Source organism: Scardinius erythrophthalmus, assembly GCF_964197995.2.
Source record: "Scardinius erythrophthalmus genome assembly, chromosome: 2".
In the NCBI taxonomy this organism is placed as follows: Eukaryota; Metazoa; Chordata; class Actinopteri; order Cypriniformes; family Leuciscidae; genus Scardinius; species Scardinius erythrophthalmus.
Genome location: NC_138222.1, coordinates 21,826,201 through 21,844,008, shown reverse-complemented (window position 1 = coordinate 21,844,008; position 17,808 = coordinate 21,826,201). Strand labels below are relative to the sequence as shown.

Below are 17,808 nucleotides of genomic sequence, written 5' to 3'. Positions count from 1 at the left end.
TTTAACATACCTCCCATTCTGAAACAGAAAACTCAGAGTTTCCCTCATTTCAGGGTTAACATACTCAGAGTTTTCACTTAACCTCCTCTCTGAAACAGGCCCCCGGTCTTATTCCATGTTTTGCAGTCCTTTGTTATGTTTAATGTTGATTAGTTTTCCCAGGTGTTTCTTATTAGCCACGCCCCCTTGTGATCTTATTAGGCTTGTCTGTCTATTTAAGCCCTGTGTTTAGTTCAGTCTTTGTCAGTTCTTATCGTTAGTCTGAATTTAAATTGAATAAAAGACTGCTGCACTTGGATCCTGCTTTCTCCTCTGCTTCAACCAAAACGTAATACACACAGTGTAATATAAGTGCTTTATGAGGCTTCATTTCCCCATCCCTAACAGCCCCAGTCATGTAGTTCCTTTATCATCTTGATTATTTATAGGTGTATCTTGTTAGTCATTAGTTTTTGCATATATGTATATATAATTTATTATATAGCTAAGATATAGCTGTGGACTGTGCTTTGTCACTCTTTATGATGTTTTATTAACAAAGTTCGGGAGGAGCAGGTTCAGATAATTAACCAAATTATGCACAGCTGGAGATTAATCAGTAATCAACTCAATGACAGAGTATAAATTCACAGCAGACCTATCTCTGTTCATTGAAAGTTTGTCAGCATTTGGCTGCGCCCTATCTTCCCAACATGTCCGAATCAAGCTCTCCCATCCGATGAAGGAATTTTCCGTCCTTTTGGAATATTTGCCAGAATCCTCGGGTGTTATATTGCGGGCGTCAAGCCAAATAAACGGGCGAAATACCAGCGATCTTCTTCCGCATTTTTTTTCTAAACCAGATCATTCAAGTAACGTTTTTTCCTGCCATGGAGAATGGTCATAAGGCCTGCAAAGCACCACGCTCGCATTTCGGGCAATGCCGCCCTCTTCACGCGAAAGAACGGGCTTCTCCAGCAGCTCTAGGCCGAAGCCGCAGGCCCTCAAAGAGCAGCGCCGCAGATTCAGTACCGGTCGGCAAGCCTACGCTCTCAACCCCGTTGGCTGAACTCCGCGAGCGCTCCGCTCCGTGGTTAAATTTCACATCGCATTCAGTTGTTCAGTTATAACGAGGGGAACACGTTTTAAATGGTGTCGGTCCAAATTATTTTCTGTCATTAACGCGCTGCTTTCTTGTGGCTAAAACTCTCAAGTAGGCCTATGGTAGCTCGCGGCCTCGTGCATTACGTGCTGAACGCATGTGCTCAGAATCTTTAACCTAACTTATATCGTTAACTATGTCCCGCAATTTATCTGCATTAACCGCGTAGAAACTTAGTTATAGCATAAATGTTTTTATACATGGTTACAAGCAATGTGCTTCACACCAATAGTTTAGTGATCCTTAAATGAAACAAAATTAAACAAACACAAGTGCCTAAACTAAATTCATGCAAAGCGTTGTCTTTTACGTAAGCTGTCTCCTTAGAAACCAGCAACAGATAAACGAACAATCGTTATCTAAATCAGAGTACTTTGACGTTGTTAATCATCAAACGTTCAATAATTGATCTTTCAGCCCTGCACAGTTTGGCTAAACTCTGGATTCCAAACGCAGATTAAAACCATGGGTTCAGCCTCATCGAATCCTGGCCATTAATTTGAACACAGTTGATCTCCAGTCCTCACGGCAAAGAATAAATAAATAAATAGGACTTTCGGATCTCGTCCACCTCTCAGACAGTCAATATCGTTCTAAGCAAACTGATATCTGTGCTCGGCCACTTAAACAGAAATGCATAATCCTGCAAGGATTTCATCTCTAACCTCCTCTCCATCGCGTCTTAGATTAACGCACAAAAAGATGACCATCGGCTCTCCAAGCCCCACTCTCCTCCTCCCTTTGCTCATCCTCACACTGCAGGAGCTCATTTCCTGGTTTCATGTTACTCTGGCTATTTGCTCCATTGCCGCAGCAGTGATGTTTTCTTCTGCTACCACAGGTTTTATCTTACTCCGGCTTTTTCTCCATTGCCGCAACAGTGATGTCTCCTCTGCTCCCGCAGGAGCTCTGTTCCCTTAGCTAATCTTGTTTACTGCCACTGCAGTGTCTCCCCTGCTCCCACAGGATTTCCGTTTCTCTCGGTATTTCTCCCCTGCCACAGCTGTGATGTCTCCTCTGCTCCTGCAGGAACTGTTTCTCCGGCTAATTCTCCACTGCTTCAGCAGTGATGTCTCCTCTGCTCCCGCAGGTTTTCTGTTACTCCGGCTATTTTCTCCACTGCCACAGCAGTGATGTTTCCTCTGCCCCCACAGGTTTTCTGTTACTCTGGCTAATTCTCCACTGCTTCAGCAGTGATGTTTCCTCTGCTCCCATAGATTTTCTGTTACTCCGGCTAATTCTCCACTGCCACAGCAGTGATGTTTCCTCTGCCCCCACAGGTTTTCTGTTACTCCGGCTATTTTCTCCACTGCCACAGCAGTGATGTCTCCTCTGCTCCCGCAGGAACTGTTTCTCTGGCTAATTGTCCACCGCTTCAGCAGTGATGTCTCCTCTGCTCCTGCAGGTTTTCTGTTACTCCGGCTAATTCTCCACTGCCACAGCAGGGATGTTTCCTCTGCTCCTGCAGGTTTTCTTTTACTCCGGCTATTTTCTCCACTGCTACAACACTGATGTCTCCTCTGCTCCCGCAGGAACTCTATTTCTCTGGCTAATTTTCTATACTGCTGTAACAAGGCTATCTCCTCTGCTCCCGCAGGAGCCCTGTTTCTTTAGCTAATCTTGTTTACTGCCACTGCAGTGATGTCTCCTCTGCTCCCGCAGGAACTCTATTTCTCTGACTAATTTTCTATACTGCTGTAACAAGGCTATCTCCTGCTCCCGCAAGAGCTCTGTTTCTCTGGCTAATTCTCTACTGCTACAGCAGTAAGGTTTTCCTTCGCTCTCATGGGTTTTCTGTTACTAGCTATTTTCTCCCCTGCTGCAGCAGCAATGTCTCCTCTGCTCCTGCAGGAACTGTTTCTCCGGCTAATTCTCTACTGCCACAGCAATGAGGTTCCTTTGCTCCCTCAGGATTTCTGTTACTCTAGCTACTTTCTCCCCTGCCGCAGTAGTGATGTCTCCTATGCTCCCGCAAGCTGTTTCTCTGGCTAATTCTCTACTGCCACAGCAGTGAGGTTTCCTTTGCTCCCACAGGATTTGTTACTCCAGTTCATTTTCTCTACTGCTAGCAGGGATGTGTCTGCTCCAGCAGGAGAACTGTTTCTCCGGCTAATCTCATCTTCTGCTTTCTCCGTCCAGCGAGCTTCGGTCTCCCAGAGGATGTGCTGTAGCATGCATCTAAGTTTTCTCTTCTGTCCAGCGAGCATTGGTCTCCCAGCGGACACTGCATGCATCCATTTTTCTCTCTTCTCTGTCCAGCGAGCATTGGTCTCCCAGCGGACACTGCATGCATCTGTTTTCTCTTCTCTGCAAGCATCGGTCTCACAGCGGAGGCAGTCCTTCCGTCCAACCTCATAGACTGCCCAAATAATTCCAAACGCGAATTCTTCTCGCCCCTCGGCCACCTAAACCATGCTATACACATAATTCCGCAAGGCCGCCCTATCATCACGCAACTCCTCGCCCTAAGTTTATGGATAACTTACTCTAATCAGTGGAATGGCTTAACCTTTTTCTTGGATTACATCTCTCTCCCCCTCGATTTAAGCCGTTGACAGCTCCTTCCAATCGTCGTCACGGCTTTCTCAGGGGGGAAAGTGGTCAACTACCAGAATCCTGGTCCATCGCGACAAACTAAACTATGCACTGCATCAACAAAGGTCGTTCTTACTCACCCGCGTTAATTGCCACTCAGATGCCTCATCTGGAACTCCGCTTGATTAGTTTGTATAACTGCCAAACACGTTCCAGGAGCACAAAATCAAATCGCTGACTCTCTCCCATTACTCTTTCCAGAAATTTAGGACGTTGGTGCCAGAAGCATAAAAAGCTTAATAGAGCTATCTAACCAGCATTCAGTTTTCAATAAATTAGTCTACGGTAAGCCTGCCCCCGCCATAAATAAATCTCAAACATCCCTGCTCATTAAAGGATTCAAGAACTTATCCCACTCGTCCGGATACCAGTCAATCTATTGCAATTGACATACTCACCAAACGTATTCCAACACTCTGTCTCGCATACCATTCCTCCAATTCCGTCTGCACACTGGAAGCACGCCTGTCCTACCTGTCTTCGGTTTTCTCCACCGCTCCGAATTGACTATCACATCTAACGTCGACTCAAATACCCATCCTTTAATCTCAGATTTACAGATTGTAGATATCGAAACCATATTTTCTTCATTAAACAAGTAGTAAACTGACCGAGCAAAAAGGTCACTTTGTTTATATTTTCAATCCGCCAACCCCCATCCAACTGTACCGGTCTCGTTTGATTTACTGCAGTATAAACGTTCAATGTTGAAATCCCTACTCGGCCCACATCAGAAGCGTTCAAAACCTACATCAGATCCAGCCGCTTCCACATCAAAACGCTCACCAAACCATAATTAAATCATTCATTTCCATCACCTGCTGCGCTCCATCCATTGTCACTCTCAGTACCAGTACCAAGTTCCAACCCACTTCCAGTATCATTTGGTTCGCTGCGTTCTAGCTCAATACAATAAACATCTACAATACAGCGTATTTTTTTTACAAACAATGGCAGGCTCCCTCGTTCGCACACGTAACGGCTCCTCGTTCAAGGGCCGGGCTCTGCCCCCCTTCCGAAGCGCTGATTGAGCCCTTCCGTTCGAATCGCAGTGAGAGTCTGCCCGTCTTAGTCGTCGTGGGACGGCCGCGCTCGTGTCGCTGTGTGGGCTCCCCATTCGTCGGGCCGCGAGGGTTCTGTTCCCGTGTCCCAGCCCCCTTCGAAGCGCCGGTCGAGCCCCCCGACAGAGTCCAGTGGGCGCCCTCCCTTCCGCTGGTGAGGCCTACCCATCCGATGCCCTGAGCATCCAAGTTCCCGTCGGACGCTGCGAGGGCCCTCCCAGTTGAATGGCTAAACTCTTTATCAAATCACGCTCGTAAAAATCTTGCGTCATCGAGTTGACAGTTCAACTGCCGAATGGGCTTATCCATCCGATGCCGTGAGCATCCAAGTTCCCGTCGGATGTCGCGAGAGCCCTCCCGGTCGAACAGTCAAGCTCGTTTTTTGTAAATACCTTCTCATGCCCTGCACTTTTGGGGGGATTAATTCCACATTTTACGATTGCTGTCCTGCGCTTACCTGGCTTTTATGGGGGGAGTACTCTGGGTCCGGGCCTAACTCCGAGCTCGGAGCCCTCCCCCCGGACAGCACGCCAAATACGCATAAACTTATTGTACTAATTATATGTAGATGTGAACTCGTGAAATGATGTTTTATTAACAAAGTTCGGGAGGAGCAGGTTCAGATAATTAACCAAATTATGCACAGCTGGAGATTAATCAGTAATCAACTCAATGACAGAGTATAAATTCACAGCAGACCTATCTCTGTTCATTGAAAGTTTGTCAGCATCCCTCCCCCACCCCATCTCCTCACTTACAGTTCCATCTACACTTACCAACTGGGGGGAGTACTCTGGGTCCGGGCCTAACTCCGAGCTCGGAGCCCTCCCCCCGGACAGCACGCCAAATACGCATAAACTTATTGTACTAATTATATGTAGATGTGAACTCGTGAAATGAATGTAATTCTTTGGACATCATTATTATCCTGCTGTTTAAATTGAAGTTTTAACAATACGATGATATGTCTAAAATATGTATGATTAATTGTTTTTCATATGGATGCAATATTACCTTCTGTGGAGCGTTGATGACTCCAATGTTATAGCCAAACTGAAAGGAACCCAGTACAGCAGTGAACACTGACAGTGCGAGGGTTCCAGTTATTCTCTGCAGGAAACCAAAACACACAATGTTTATAATCACAGTATCATAAGTCTGTTGAAGCAGGAATATTTTCATGTAATCTCAGCAGCACATTGGTGTTCAAAGTATAATCAAAATAAAGCAAAGTTACAAACATCAAAGGAATGTATTACAGCATTACTGTCATCTTCACTCTAAATTTGTTTTCTATATTGTTAAATATTGCAATTCTCTATTTATATATTGGGATAAAATCTAAATTCATATTTAAAAAAGATTATAGATAACTACGCAATTGATATCTTATTGCCTGGATGGCTATCAAGGACATGGTATGATTGCCTCAACCTGCACATAACAAAACCATTATGTCATAGAATGTCTTCACAGCAGTATGTTCAACATTGGAGAGGTGGAAAGCCAGATATCTATCTGATTACACATATACCTTCATATTTAATAAAGGATTACTGCTTTAAAATTAAGCCCTATACTGATTTGATCTGTTCTGTCTGTCACGTGTTTTAGGTAAAATGGTTCAGTCTGTTCCCATGTCTTTGTGGTTTATCTGGTATTAGCAGAATGGGCCACACACCTGTCTTTTCACTGACTGACAGAAGTCTGGCTGACTCCTCTCTTGTTTTTATCTGCTGACATAAGTGTACAGGAGTGTACAACACATTTCTCAAAACAAATGCTGTATTCATTGTGTAACACTTACTGGCATTAATATGCATTATTAGTGGCCAATCACTGAATGTGTGAAGCACCTATTGTCTCTGTTAATATTTTTCTTCTTCTTCCTCTGCTCTTTAGTCTATGGTAGCCCATAGAACTGCTTGCAAGAATGTTATGAAATTTGGCACACAGATCGAGGACAGTCTGAACTTTAAGCACAGCAAATTTGGTGTCATTTACCTATAGTGCCACCAACTGTCCAAATTTGTTACCATGTTTATGCTAACTTTTGAACCATAAGGCCTAAACACACACCAATTTTTTATTTTTTTTTATATGATTCCTTTGCTCAAGACGATTCAACCTAGCAAAGTTGGCTCAGATCATCTGCAGACCGTGCTGGCAAAAAGTTATCAGAAGCTTTTTGATAAACCAAACTGTTCTAGAATAACACACAAACAAATTCAACAAAGATCACATCAAAATGCAATGCTTTAGCATGAGGCAAATCTTGGTACATGTCATTGCAAGCATGACCTGAGGCAACCTGCAGCGTTTCAGCACACTGCCACCTACTGGTCTGGAGATATGATTTTCATCATTCACTATTTTTGCTTATAGCTTCTGATCGTTTTGCCCAAAATACACAAAATATTGGATAATCTTTAGGTCTCATTATGTCTGGTATGAGATACCAAGTCAAATTGTACCCAATCTTCCCCATATCGGCCATGTTGGGCGTTGGCCATTTTGAATTTTGACGTAAAATCAGAGAATGTCTAATAAGGCGAGAAGTTTCACTCTCAGTACACTTCCGGCTTCTGAACTGGTTGCAGTTCCTCTCTGATTCCATATGAGGGCGCTCACAGGACGAGTGCAGAATGAATGGAGGTCTATGGCGCTATACCAATAAAAATCCACTTTTCTCAGGATATAATTTTCTGTCTAGTAATTTGAATGTTGTATTCGAAAGGAGATGCAAATAAATTACACATTGCTGGGTGTTAGATTTTTTTGAGTCACTTATTTGCTTTAAAAAGTCTTTTAAAGTGTCAATGACGTCATACACATGTACGACCAGAGATACTGCTTTACGGCAATCCTTCAGTCACTCTGGTGCTTTCGCGCTCTGCACTTTCTTTTCTCTCGAGGCATCGACAACACAGCTGACACAGGTCATGTGTAAATCCTACTGCTTTACACATGCTAGTCTTGTTTTTGTTTTGTTTGTTTGTGGTCCCACTTTGGATGCCACGATGCCATCAAGCGGGATCTCTGGTCGTAATCAGTCCTTCACTAACCAATCAGCGTTCATTAGCAGAATGCTAGCGTGTTATGGGCAACAACAACTCAACCTGTAAGAAATCGAAAGGTCATAAGTACTCGTTCATTCAACTTTCGACCTAAAACCCATGTTGAACTTGCAAAATCTACAATCAGATCTGAGATTTCTCAACGGCAGTCGGGTGAAAGAGACAAATTTAGCCGTCTAGCCCCATTGACTCCCATTCATTTTGCACTCATGGCGATTGCCCCCAGTGGAACTCTGGTGGAACTACAACCAAAATTCGGTACAACAGGGCTTAATAGGGAGTGGGCAGGCTCTCCGTAGACGGGCTCTGGTAAAATACTGTATTTTATAAAGGCATTATCATTTCGAAACTCTGTTTGTGTCATTGGAGACATTTCCTGAAGGTACTCAAAAAGTTGAGACAGTTTCAATTTATAATCATTTTTTAAAAGTCCTGCCACATGTTTATTCCACCCATGAACTCAGCCAGCTGTTTTCACTAATTTGTTCTGTCTCCTGGCTGAAAAACCGTGCTAATTAGCAAATCCAGGTGATTGGAACAAAATACTGATACTGGGGTGCGTTTCCCGAAAGCATCGTTGGCCAACTATGGTCGCAAGTTCCGTCGTTACCAATAGAGTTCAATGGGCATTGCGATGAACTTGCGACCATAGTTGGCCAACGATGCTTTCGGGAAACGCACCCCTGATCAATACAAAATCGGCTCAGGTTATTGTGAGACCATTCTGGCAAAAAGTTATCAAAAGCTTTTTGGTTGACCAAACCATTCTCAAATGATGCATCAATGAATTTAATAGCTTGATGCCAAGCTGATTCTGAGGCTGTACACTGCAAAAAATGCTTTTCTTACTTAGTATTTTTGTCTGGTTTCCAGTCCAAATATCTAAAAATTCTTAAACCAAGATGCATTTACTAGATAAGTAAAATTAGATAAGATATTATGTCTTGTTTTCCGGAGGAATTAATCAAAATTAAGTGAGTTTTTGCTTAAAACATGCAAAATGATCTGTCCATGGGGTAAGAAAAATAATCTTAATTCAAACAGAAACAAGATTTTTTTTCTTACCCCATGGACAGATCATTTTGCATGTTTTAAGCAAAAACTATTTTGTTTACAAATATTTATTTAATATATATTATTTCCCCAGAAAACAAGACATAATATCTTATGGCATTTTACTACTTTAGTAAATGCATCTTGATTTAATAATTTGTTTGGGATATTTGGACTGGAAACAAGACAAAAATACTAAGTAAGTGCCCAAAAAAAAGAATCGACTCTGAACTGCCAATATGAGTCGTTTTTTATTCGAATCCTACTGCTTTACAGTTCTATGTTACTAGAAGATACATTTGCATAATGCCCGTCTATGTTGTATGTTGATGGACATACACTTGTTAATGCTGATGGTGAGGAATGACAGCTGCAACATCTCATAATGTACCTCAAACTGAGTAGCATATCACTGAGAAACGTCCTGCTCAAGTTGCCCTTGCGATGGAGTTTCAGGTTGAATAACTAGTTCTTCCAATGTTTCATCATCAGACTCACGCTCGGATTGATATGGTAAAATCGATGTCATCGTTACTGTCTTTACAGTTTACAATCGCTGAGTTTTAAGAAGCCTCCGGACGGACCATTATGGTAATGGACGTGTAGCTTCCGACAGACACTGTACGCGGTAGACCAATCACAACAGACTGGGCCATCTGGCCAATCAGTGCAGAGCAGGCTTTCGGAAAGGATGGATTTAGAGAGACTGATTCATCCAACGAGTCGTTTTAGAATCATTGAAAAATGTGGTGATGTGCAATGTATATTATGAGAAAATTTTGACTTTTGACTTTTGACGCATGTAAATCTGTTGTAGACCTCCAAAACAAAATTAGGAGCCTTTAAAATAGCATAATGGGGGCACTTTAAGAATATTGACTCCAAACTCCTTTTTATGTCATTGTCACCTCTCACTGACCACAAAACATGGATTTGGTAACAGCACCAGCTATTGGTCAAAAGTGATAAGCAATCAAATCATATTACTATTGATTGCATTTATGATTTGTCTGCCGTTTTGACTAAATTAATAAAAATAAAAACGTCTAGGTTACTGATGTAACCCCAGTTCCCTGAAGGAGTAACAAGTGGTAACAAAGCGAGCCAATGAACACTGACCAGTGATATTTGCATTCCGAGTCACACCTACAAGGACATTTGGGTATAAATAGGACCGGCATTACTTACTTCATTCATGTTTTGCTGAGGACTCGAGACAGGGGTGTTTCAGGGCTGTTGCAGGGGGGACGTAACGTCTCCGTACCCTCCTTCAGGGAACGGGGGTTACATCAGTAACCTAGACGATCCCATTCAGTCAGTCACGTTCGATGTTACGTCGGACTGACGTCATGGGGTCCCTATGGAAAGCGCCATAGGCACTGACCTGTGTTACAAGTGTTGGAGATGCAGATGCTGGCAAGCTGCCACGTGCCCTATTGGCAACTGCTTTCACAAATGTCGTAACCTACCCAGCGCCCCAAGTAAGCCCAAGGGAAGTCCTCCCTTGGGGGATGAAAGGGACAGGGTCTTACTCTGGGGACAGCCAAAGCTGCTGTTCCTACCCCATGGAAGAGTGCTTCGGAACTCAATTCCCAACAATTCTCAGCCATGACCATAACGCTGGGGAAGCGTGCCCAGTCCCAAAGAAGGGGAATGCTACGGGGACCATACCCTGTCTGAAGGAAGGTAACGAGTGGAGGTTTCACATATGGACTGACCCGTGGGGCAGTACTTCATATGGAAGATCTCTGAAGTAGGTCATACCTATCTAGGGACAGGGCAGAGCAAAGGGGAAAACCGTTTCATGGACAATCCACATATGGGATTACCGAACAGGGAATCACGTCATATGGGCATCTAGCCCAGTACAAGGGCTGACCGGCCAACCATGCACAGTGCTGGGCCTGGCGTAAGACACCTCCGCTGCGTCTGACTGCCGAAAGATGCTGTAGGAACTCGATTCAGGGTTTGCCGAGTGGGCAACTTACCTAAAGAGCAAGTAGGAGCTCATGATGTGCTGCAATGGCAACACCTTTAAGGTGGAGGGGGACAGCCTCTGCATCCAAACCAAGGAAGGAAAGCACAGAGCCGAACAAACTCAACTTTAAAGCATAAACACGCCTCGTAGAGGGGGTTTGAGCTGAAGTGGTAGTGTCAACTACTACTGGCGGTAGGCCACTTAAGTCCCTCCACGTCTCGTTCAGAGACCACACATGGAGAGAGGGGCTGTCGTGAGGAGCATCAATTCTGGGAACCAGGTCTGGTTGGGCCAGTACGGTTAACTAACAAGACCTGCTCCCCGTCCACCCTGACCATGCACAGTGTCTGTCCGAGAAGGCTAACTGGGGTCAACACATATTTGCGTAGGCCCCGGGGCCAGCTGTGTGCCAGTGCCTCTGTGCCTAAGGTTTCCATCATTCAGGGAATAGAATAACTGGCAGAGGGGGAATTCCTGGGAAGCAAACAGGTCTACCTGTGCATCCCTAAATTGGCTCCAAATCAGCTGGACCGCCTGGAGTCTCCATTCTACCGAGAACGTGAGCTGTCAGGTGAATGGAATGAGCGATCGTTGTTTCACAACCGCTCGGCTCCGAAGCAAAATATGAATGAAGTGAGTAATGCCGGTCCTATTTATACCCGACGCGTATGTCCGAGTTGGTCTGACTTGGCATGCAAATCTCATTGGGTTGTTTTGTTACCACTTGGAGGTGATTGGGCTCCCAGGCGAGACCACATGACGTCAGTCCAACGTAATGTTGAACGGGACTGACTGTATGGGAACTTTAATTACTCATTGTTGCATTCTGATAACTCATCATACCATATACAAATGTAAATAAATTATATATTCAATGTAAATTAAATTAAAAACATTTGTTGCTCAAATTTTCATTTTCATGGTATGACACAATTATGTCAAAAATGTTTAAATGAAACTATATGATATAATAGTAACATTTTTGCACTAACTTGTTTTGTGTGTTTGCTCCCTGGCATGACCAATCTGTGTTGAGGTTTGGCTATGGTGTGTTTTATAATGATACACGGAAACAATGTCAAGAGAGGCAAGGTATGTCTGAACACTTGGACAGAAGCATTTTTTCAGTTTAGGAGAATACTTCTTTAACAAAATATTAAAATGAGTTCCTCAGATATGCTGGCATAATAGGTTGGCAATAGTAGCATTAGAGTGTTGTGATTACTGTCAGCATATCACAAAGCATGGCACCAAAAAACACTAAGATACAGAAATATTCAAGTATTAAAGTGTTAGTTACACTTTATCATTTAAGGTCCACTGTGAGACAGAAATGCTTTAACTGAGTATCTCTGAGTCATTTTAAAACACAGATTTGACCTTGAAACATGTGAACATTTACACACTACATATAACTGCAATGTTGACTTTATTGCTATCTCACACTCTCACTGGATCGCACTGTCCAGTGACAATCTTACCAAAACCAACGGAAGGCTTCACGTCAGAGTGTGAGTGTAATATTAAATCAGTACATGGGCACATTCTCATAATGTATTATTTTAGGTATTTAAATCAAATCAAATAAAAATCAAATATAAAAATGTTTTAAAATGTTTATATTTTAAAGATCCAAATTAAACTATCATCACACTGTATGTTAGCTCACATTATCTTGCATGCATAATCGTAATTGTCATTACCTCCCCTCCCAACTGTTGAAACCCAGCCGGCATGACTCTGAGTGTGCGAGACTCAAAGTTTTGGTCCTGTCTCACAGTACTTTCCAAGCAGTATTATTCCAAAGCACTGATCTGTAAATTTAATTTGTCCTTTAAAACACACACACACACACACACACACACACACACACACAGACAAGAACTATACAAAAAAGTCCAGAATTTGGATCAAGGCTTGTGTGTTTCTCCAGTGTCTATAATTTCCTCTGTGAGGTTTGAAGAAGAGGGCACAGAATACATGCTCACACACTCTCCACCCGCATGTTTTTAGAAGTTTGGGCCAGAGGGGAGGGGTTTAGATCTATGTGAAGAGTAGCTACACTGACTATGCTGTTTCCATTAGCTTCAGTCCTACAAGGTTGGTTTGTCACTGTACAAATTCTCTTGACCTTATGTGTCATTGAAAAAAAGAGCAAGGCGTAGGCTACATTAGCATGTCCCACATGAAGTTTGAGAGAGAGAGATCCCTACACAAGATCACTAAATTTTGTGCAGAACTGAGACTAATTACTGTAAAGTTTAATCATGCATAAACTGTAGGACATTCCAAGTATCCTTGCTTATGGCTAATTAAAGTATTAATTGAGCATTTGGTTTGAGAATTTCAAAGATTCACTTCTTTAGTTTAGTTTCCACCACATGATTATATGGGTCAAGAGAGTCCAGATGCCCACCTTGATGGTTTAAAACCCAACAATATTGGCCAAGAATGGTTAAATGGAATGGTTAGTCTCTATTGTTCAGCTTTTCTTAGCTCATAGATCCCTTACTATTTTGGAACACATGCCTAAGGGGTCACAAACTGTGCCTATAAGCTCCTCCCCACCAACTCATTCCCATGTCACATGAAAAGAATCCTCCCTAGGCAACAGGTGCTCCTAAGTTGTGGACTATACCACTTATATCTTGAGATGTGCGTGTGTTTTTTTTTTTTATTTAAGCAGAGATTTGTGAGGCTGGGGGTTAGAGTCTGACACTGAATGAGTAAGCGACGCAATGGAAAAACATCTGATGTCATCCACTCAATTTAAGAGCCCTTATTACCACCCACCACAAACCCCCGGTGGTAGTTTAACATTCCTCACGCCTGCACTCTCTCTCTCTCTCTCACGCCTGCACTCTCTCTCTCTCTCTCTCTCTCTCTCACGCCTGCACTCTCTCTCTCTCTCTCTCTCACGCCTGCACTCTCTCTCTCTCTCTCTCTCTCTCTCTCTCTCTCTCTCTCTCTCTCTCTCTCTCTCTCTCTCTCTCTCTCTCTCTCTCTCTCTCTCTCTCTCTCTCTCTCTCTCTCTCTCTCTCTCTCTCTCTCTCTCTCTCTCTCTCTCTCTCTCTCTCACGCCTGCACTCTCTCTCTCTCTCTCTCTCTCTCTCTCTTCTCTCTCTCTCTCTCTCTCTCTCTCTCTCTCTCTCTCTCGTCTTGCTCCCATCGAACACCCTCTCTTCTTGATCCTCTGATATTCCTGCCGACGAAAGACAGATGAATCTGATACCTGTCAGCTGAAGGGCCCCAGCCAGAGTCATGTGTGCCTTTCTCACTGAACCCAGAGAAACCAGATCCCTTAAAGACAGACACAGACAGGGTCTGCTAATGCAGATCTAGTGCAAAAAGTAGACCACATATGACATTTAAATTATGTTTTTGATTGGATGTTTCCACATATTTTCCATGCACAGTGGTACTCATTATTAAATGGGGTGGTGTTGGCACGGTGGATAAAACACATGCCTTTGGTGTGAGAGACCCAGGTTCGAATCCACTGTGAGACACCAATGTGTCCCTGAGCAAGACGCTTAACCCCTAGTTGCTCCAGAGGCGTGCGACCTCTGACATATATAGCAATTGTAAGTCGCTTTGGATAAAAGCGTCAGCTAAATGAATAAAAATGTAAATGTATCTCATTAAATGAGTATTAGTTTCTGTGTATGTGTGCAGTATAATAATAGGGTTGCTGCACATTTATATAAAAAAACCCTCTAATTTAAGTCTTTTTAAGAACTTAAGAAATTAATACTGTACAAAGAACAAACTTACCCATTCTCAAAATATATTGTATTATATGTAGGCTAAATAGCCCCTTGTATTAGGGGGACACCAAGGAGTGTTGTAACATTGGATCAGTTGTAACCCTGTCAGTTTGACAAGTCAGAAAAGAGCTGTGGTGATGTCATTAATATCAATCACTGGCTTCCGGGGACGGCCATAAGTCTAGTTCCAGCGGAAGAGTGACCTCTGACCCAAAGTATGACGTAGGATGTAATAGTAGCATAAGCTTAGGTGAGAGAGTCTCACGGTTTAAACAAATATGGCTGGGCAACAAACACAAGCTCCTCTTCTCTTATATCGAAATCCTCCAACATTTCTCTTTAAAATTCTCATTTTAGAATTCTAATTCCTGACTGGGGTTTTGTTTTGCTTAGTTAGAGTTATCCTCTGCGCTTCCACGTTCGTCAATATGTCATGCATCGGGTCAGAATTCACTCTTCCGCTGGAACTTGACTCACGTATGGCTGCTACCGGAATCCAGTGATTATAGTTTATAAATATGGATGTATGGACAAAAACCTATAAACCCTCTGGAGCTGTATGTATTACTTTTATGATGGATGGATGTGCTTTTTTTGGCTTCAAAATCTAGCATACCATTCACTCCCATTATAAAGCTTGGAAGATTCAGGATATTTTTTAATATGACTCAGATTGTGTTTGGTTGAAAGCAGAAAGTCAAATACACCTAGGATGGCTTGTGGGTAAGTAAATTATGGGATAACACATTGTTACCTGTCATAAAACACAAGTAGACACAAGCAGACACAGCGCGTAGCTCCTACTGCCGCTTAGCTCGCCAGTGTAGCTCAATATGCCAACTAAACTAGCTCGCCAGTGTGGAGGTTTTTTGGATTCTGCGAAAATGACTCTAATCACCAGTCTGCAGGACTTGCCGATCAACAATGAGCGCAAAGGCAATACCACCTGTGTTGACCCACCTCCACCTCCGTTATCTTGCAGATTTGGCCACTGTTCAAAGTTGCAATTAATTTGCTAGTCCTGAAACAGGAAATGTTACATTAACCTGTAACTGCTTTCTGTGTTTTATTATATGTACATCCCTTTGGGCTTTTAGTCCAAAAGTGTGCTCTGTGATGGATTTTTAATAGATAAAATAGTAAACTGTATATTAATCTAACCATGTTTCTAACATCTACCCTTATTTCTCTTTTTAGGCCTAACAAAACTAACACTTTGAAAAACAATGTATTAAACCGTTCTGTTCTTTGTTTTTGAATGTTGCCATACCCCTTTTTGTGAAAACTTGTGACTTTGGTTGTGTGAGTATAAAAATAACAAATATGGGAAATGAAACTAGACAGATGTCTAAACTTGAAACCTTGTGGTTACCTAGTAACAAGAGGGCTTGTTTATGAAGAACCAATCAAATTGTGGGGAAATTAAGTAATGTTTCATGTCATTTTTGCCATTCTCCTATTCTATAAAAACTTGTATTTGTGTTTGCTGGTGGGATTCTCAATGGAATTTGTCTGAGATTTTCCGGCCTTGCTTCTTCTTGGGATATTCTCTGGAGAACTGCTCTGAGATCCCCCGGCCGTGATTAAAGCATTTAAAGGACATTTGCTGAAGTCTGTCTGTTGATTTTTGCTGAGCAGCAAGCTAGTCAGGGGAACAGGTATTAGCACCCAGCCGATGTCGACTGTAGATGCGCTAGGGTATAGGGTTAGGCTCGGCCGACGTCGACTGTAGACGCGCTAGAGTATAAATATTATAGGACATAGTTAAGTTTAGAAAAAAATCTACCACAGCTCATTCGGAAAAAAACTTTTAAATTATCGTATATATTTACCTCAAGTATCTTTAGAGAGCAGTATGTATCATATCGTACAATGTTTAAAATAATTTAAATAGACATATCATTAGTAGAAAATGTGAATGTGGTATTTTATTTGATATTAGCCCACTTTTTATTTTATTTTATTTTTCATTTTACTGCATTTTATTTCAGAAAAGTGGCTGGGTGTATACTGTAAATAAATGAAAAATGGTAGCATCCTTAAAAAAATAAGAGATTGTACAGATGACCTTTCATTATTTCTTTTTCTTTTTTTCTTTCCTTTTCTTTCTTTCTTTCTTTCTTTCTTTCTTTCTTTCTTTCTTTCTTCTTTCTTTTTAACAGATGTACAAATAAAAAGATTAGGAATCATATTTTTTTCATGTGCTTTGTATTAGGATTAAATTGTCTGAGATTACTGCGTGTTCTTGTGATCATTGAAAAGGGCAGATATATCGATACTAGAAACCATAATCAGCAATGCAGCTATTGGCTGGCGGCAATACAGCAACTTAATGACATTATTGCTGCGTCCCAATTTAGAGGCTGCATCCTTCGAAGCCTGCATTCAAAGGCTGATTGCGTCACTGCTGAGTGACAAAGACTGTCCTAATTTGAAGGCTCCTTCAAAAATGCGGTCTCCAAATGTCGATACAGACTCTTTCGACACTGCCCTTTTATGATGCATATTTAGTGATGGGCACCCCAAAATCAAAAAAATCCAGACGTCATAAGAAATAAACAAAGCTTGAGTATAATGCCTCCCAATTTCCTGTAGAGAGCATATGCAATATAACCTCACATGTCCAGCTGCCTACCAACATAATTCAATTATAGCAAAAAGATGCTAGTCTTTGTATGTGTATGCCAACAGAAAGCAAATCAGGAAACTGCAGGTGAGGGACCCACTAATGACAAGGGTGAGCGTTTTGTATTTGAACAAGGCATACTCTACCACCAGATCGGATTGGTGAAACAGCTGGTGGTTCCGCAAGATGCTTGTGAGGTTTGTCCTTCACCTGAGCCAATCAATTCCTTGGGCTGGCCACCTAGGGAAAAAGAAAACCACTGCACGGATCAAAAGACACTTTTTCTGGTCCGGCCTGGAAGCAGATGTTGCCCAGTACAGTAAAAGCTGCCCTGATTGTCAAAAAGTATCCATCAAGCGTCCATTAAGAGTGCCCCTCCAGCCCCTTCCTGTAATCAGTACACTATTCGAAAGGCTGAGCATGGATATCGTTGGCCCTGTAGAAAAGAGCTGTGCAGGTAACTGGTTTCTACTGGTGATCACCAATTATGCTACAAGGTACCCAGAGGTA

At 42.4% G+C, this 17,808-nt stretch overlaps 1 protein-coding gene across 1 annotated transcript in view; it reads right to left on the bottom strand.

Annotated features, from left to right (window-relative positions):
• The window catches only part of LOC308687375 (solute carrier family 2, facilitated glucose transporter member 4-like), a 30,616-nt gene extending 17,692 nt beyond the window's left edge, over positions 1-12,924 (bottom strand). The window contains exons 1-2 of the mRNA XM_081359904.1: positions 12,609-12,924; positions 5,812-5,907 (exon numbers count right to left, since the gene is read on the bottom strand). Coding sequence (XP_081216030.1) covers positions 5,812-5,907; positions 12,609-12,641 — 129 coding nt within the window. The 5' untranslated portion in view covers positions 12,642-12,924. The remainder of the gene's footprint in view (positions 1-5,811; positions 5,908-12,608) is intronic.
• Positions 12,925-17,808: the final 4,884 nt, after the last annotated feature.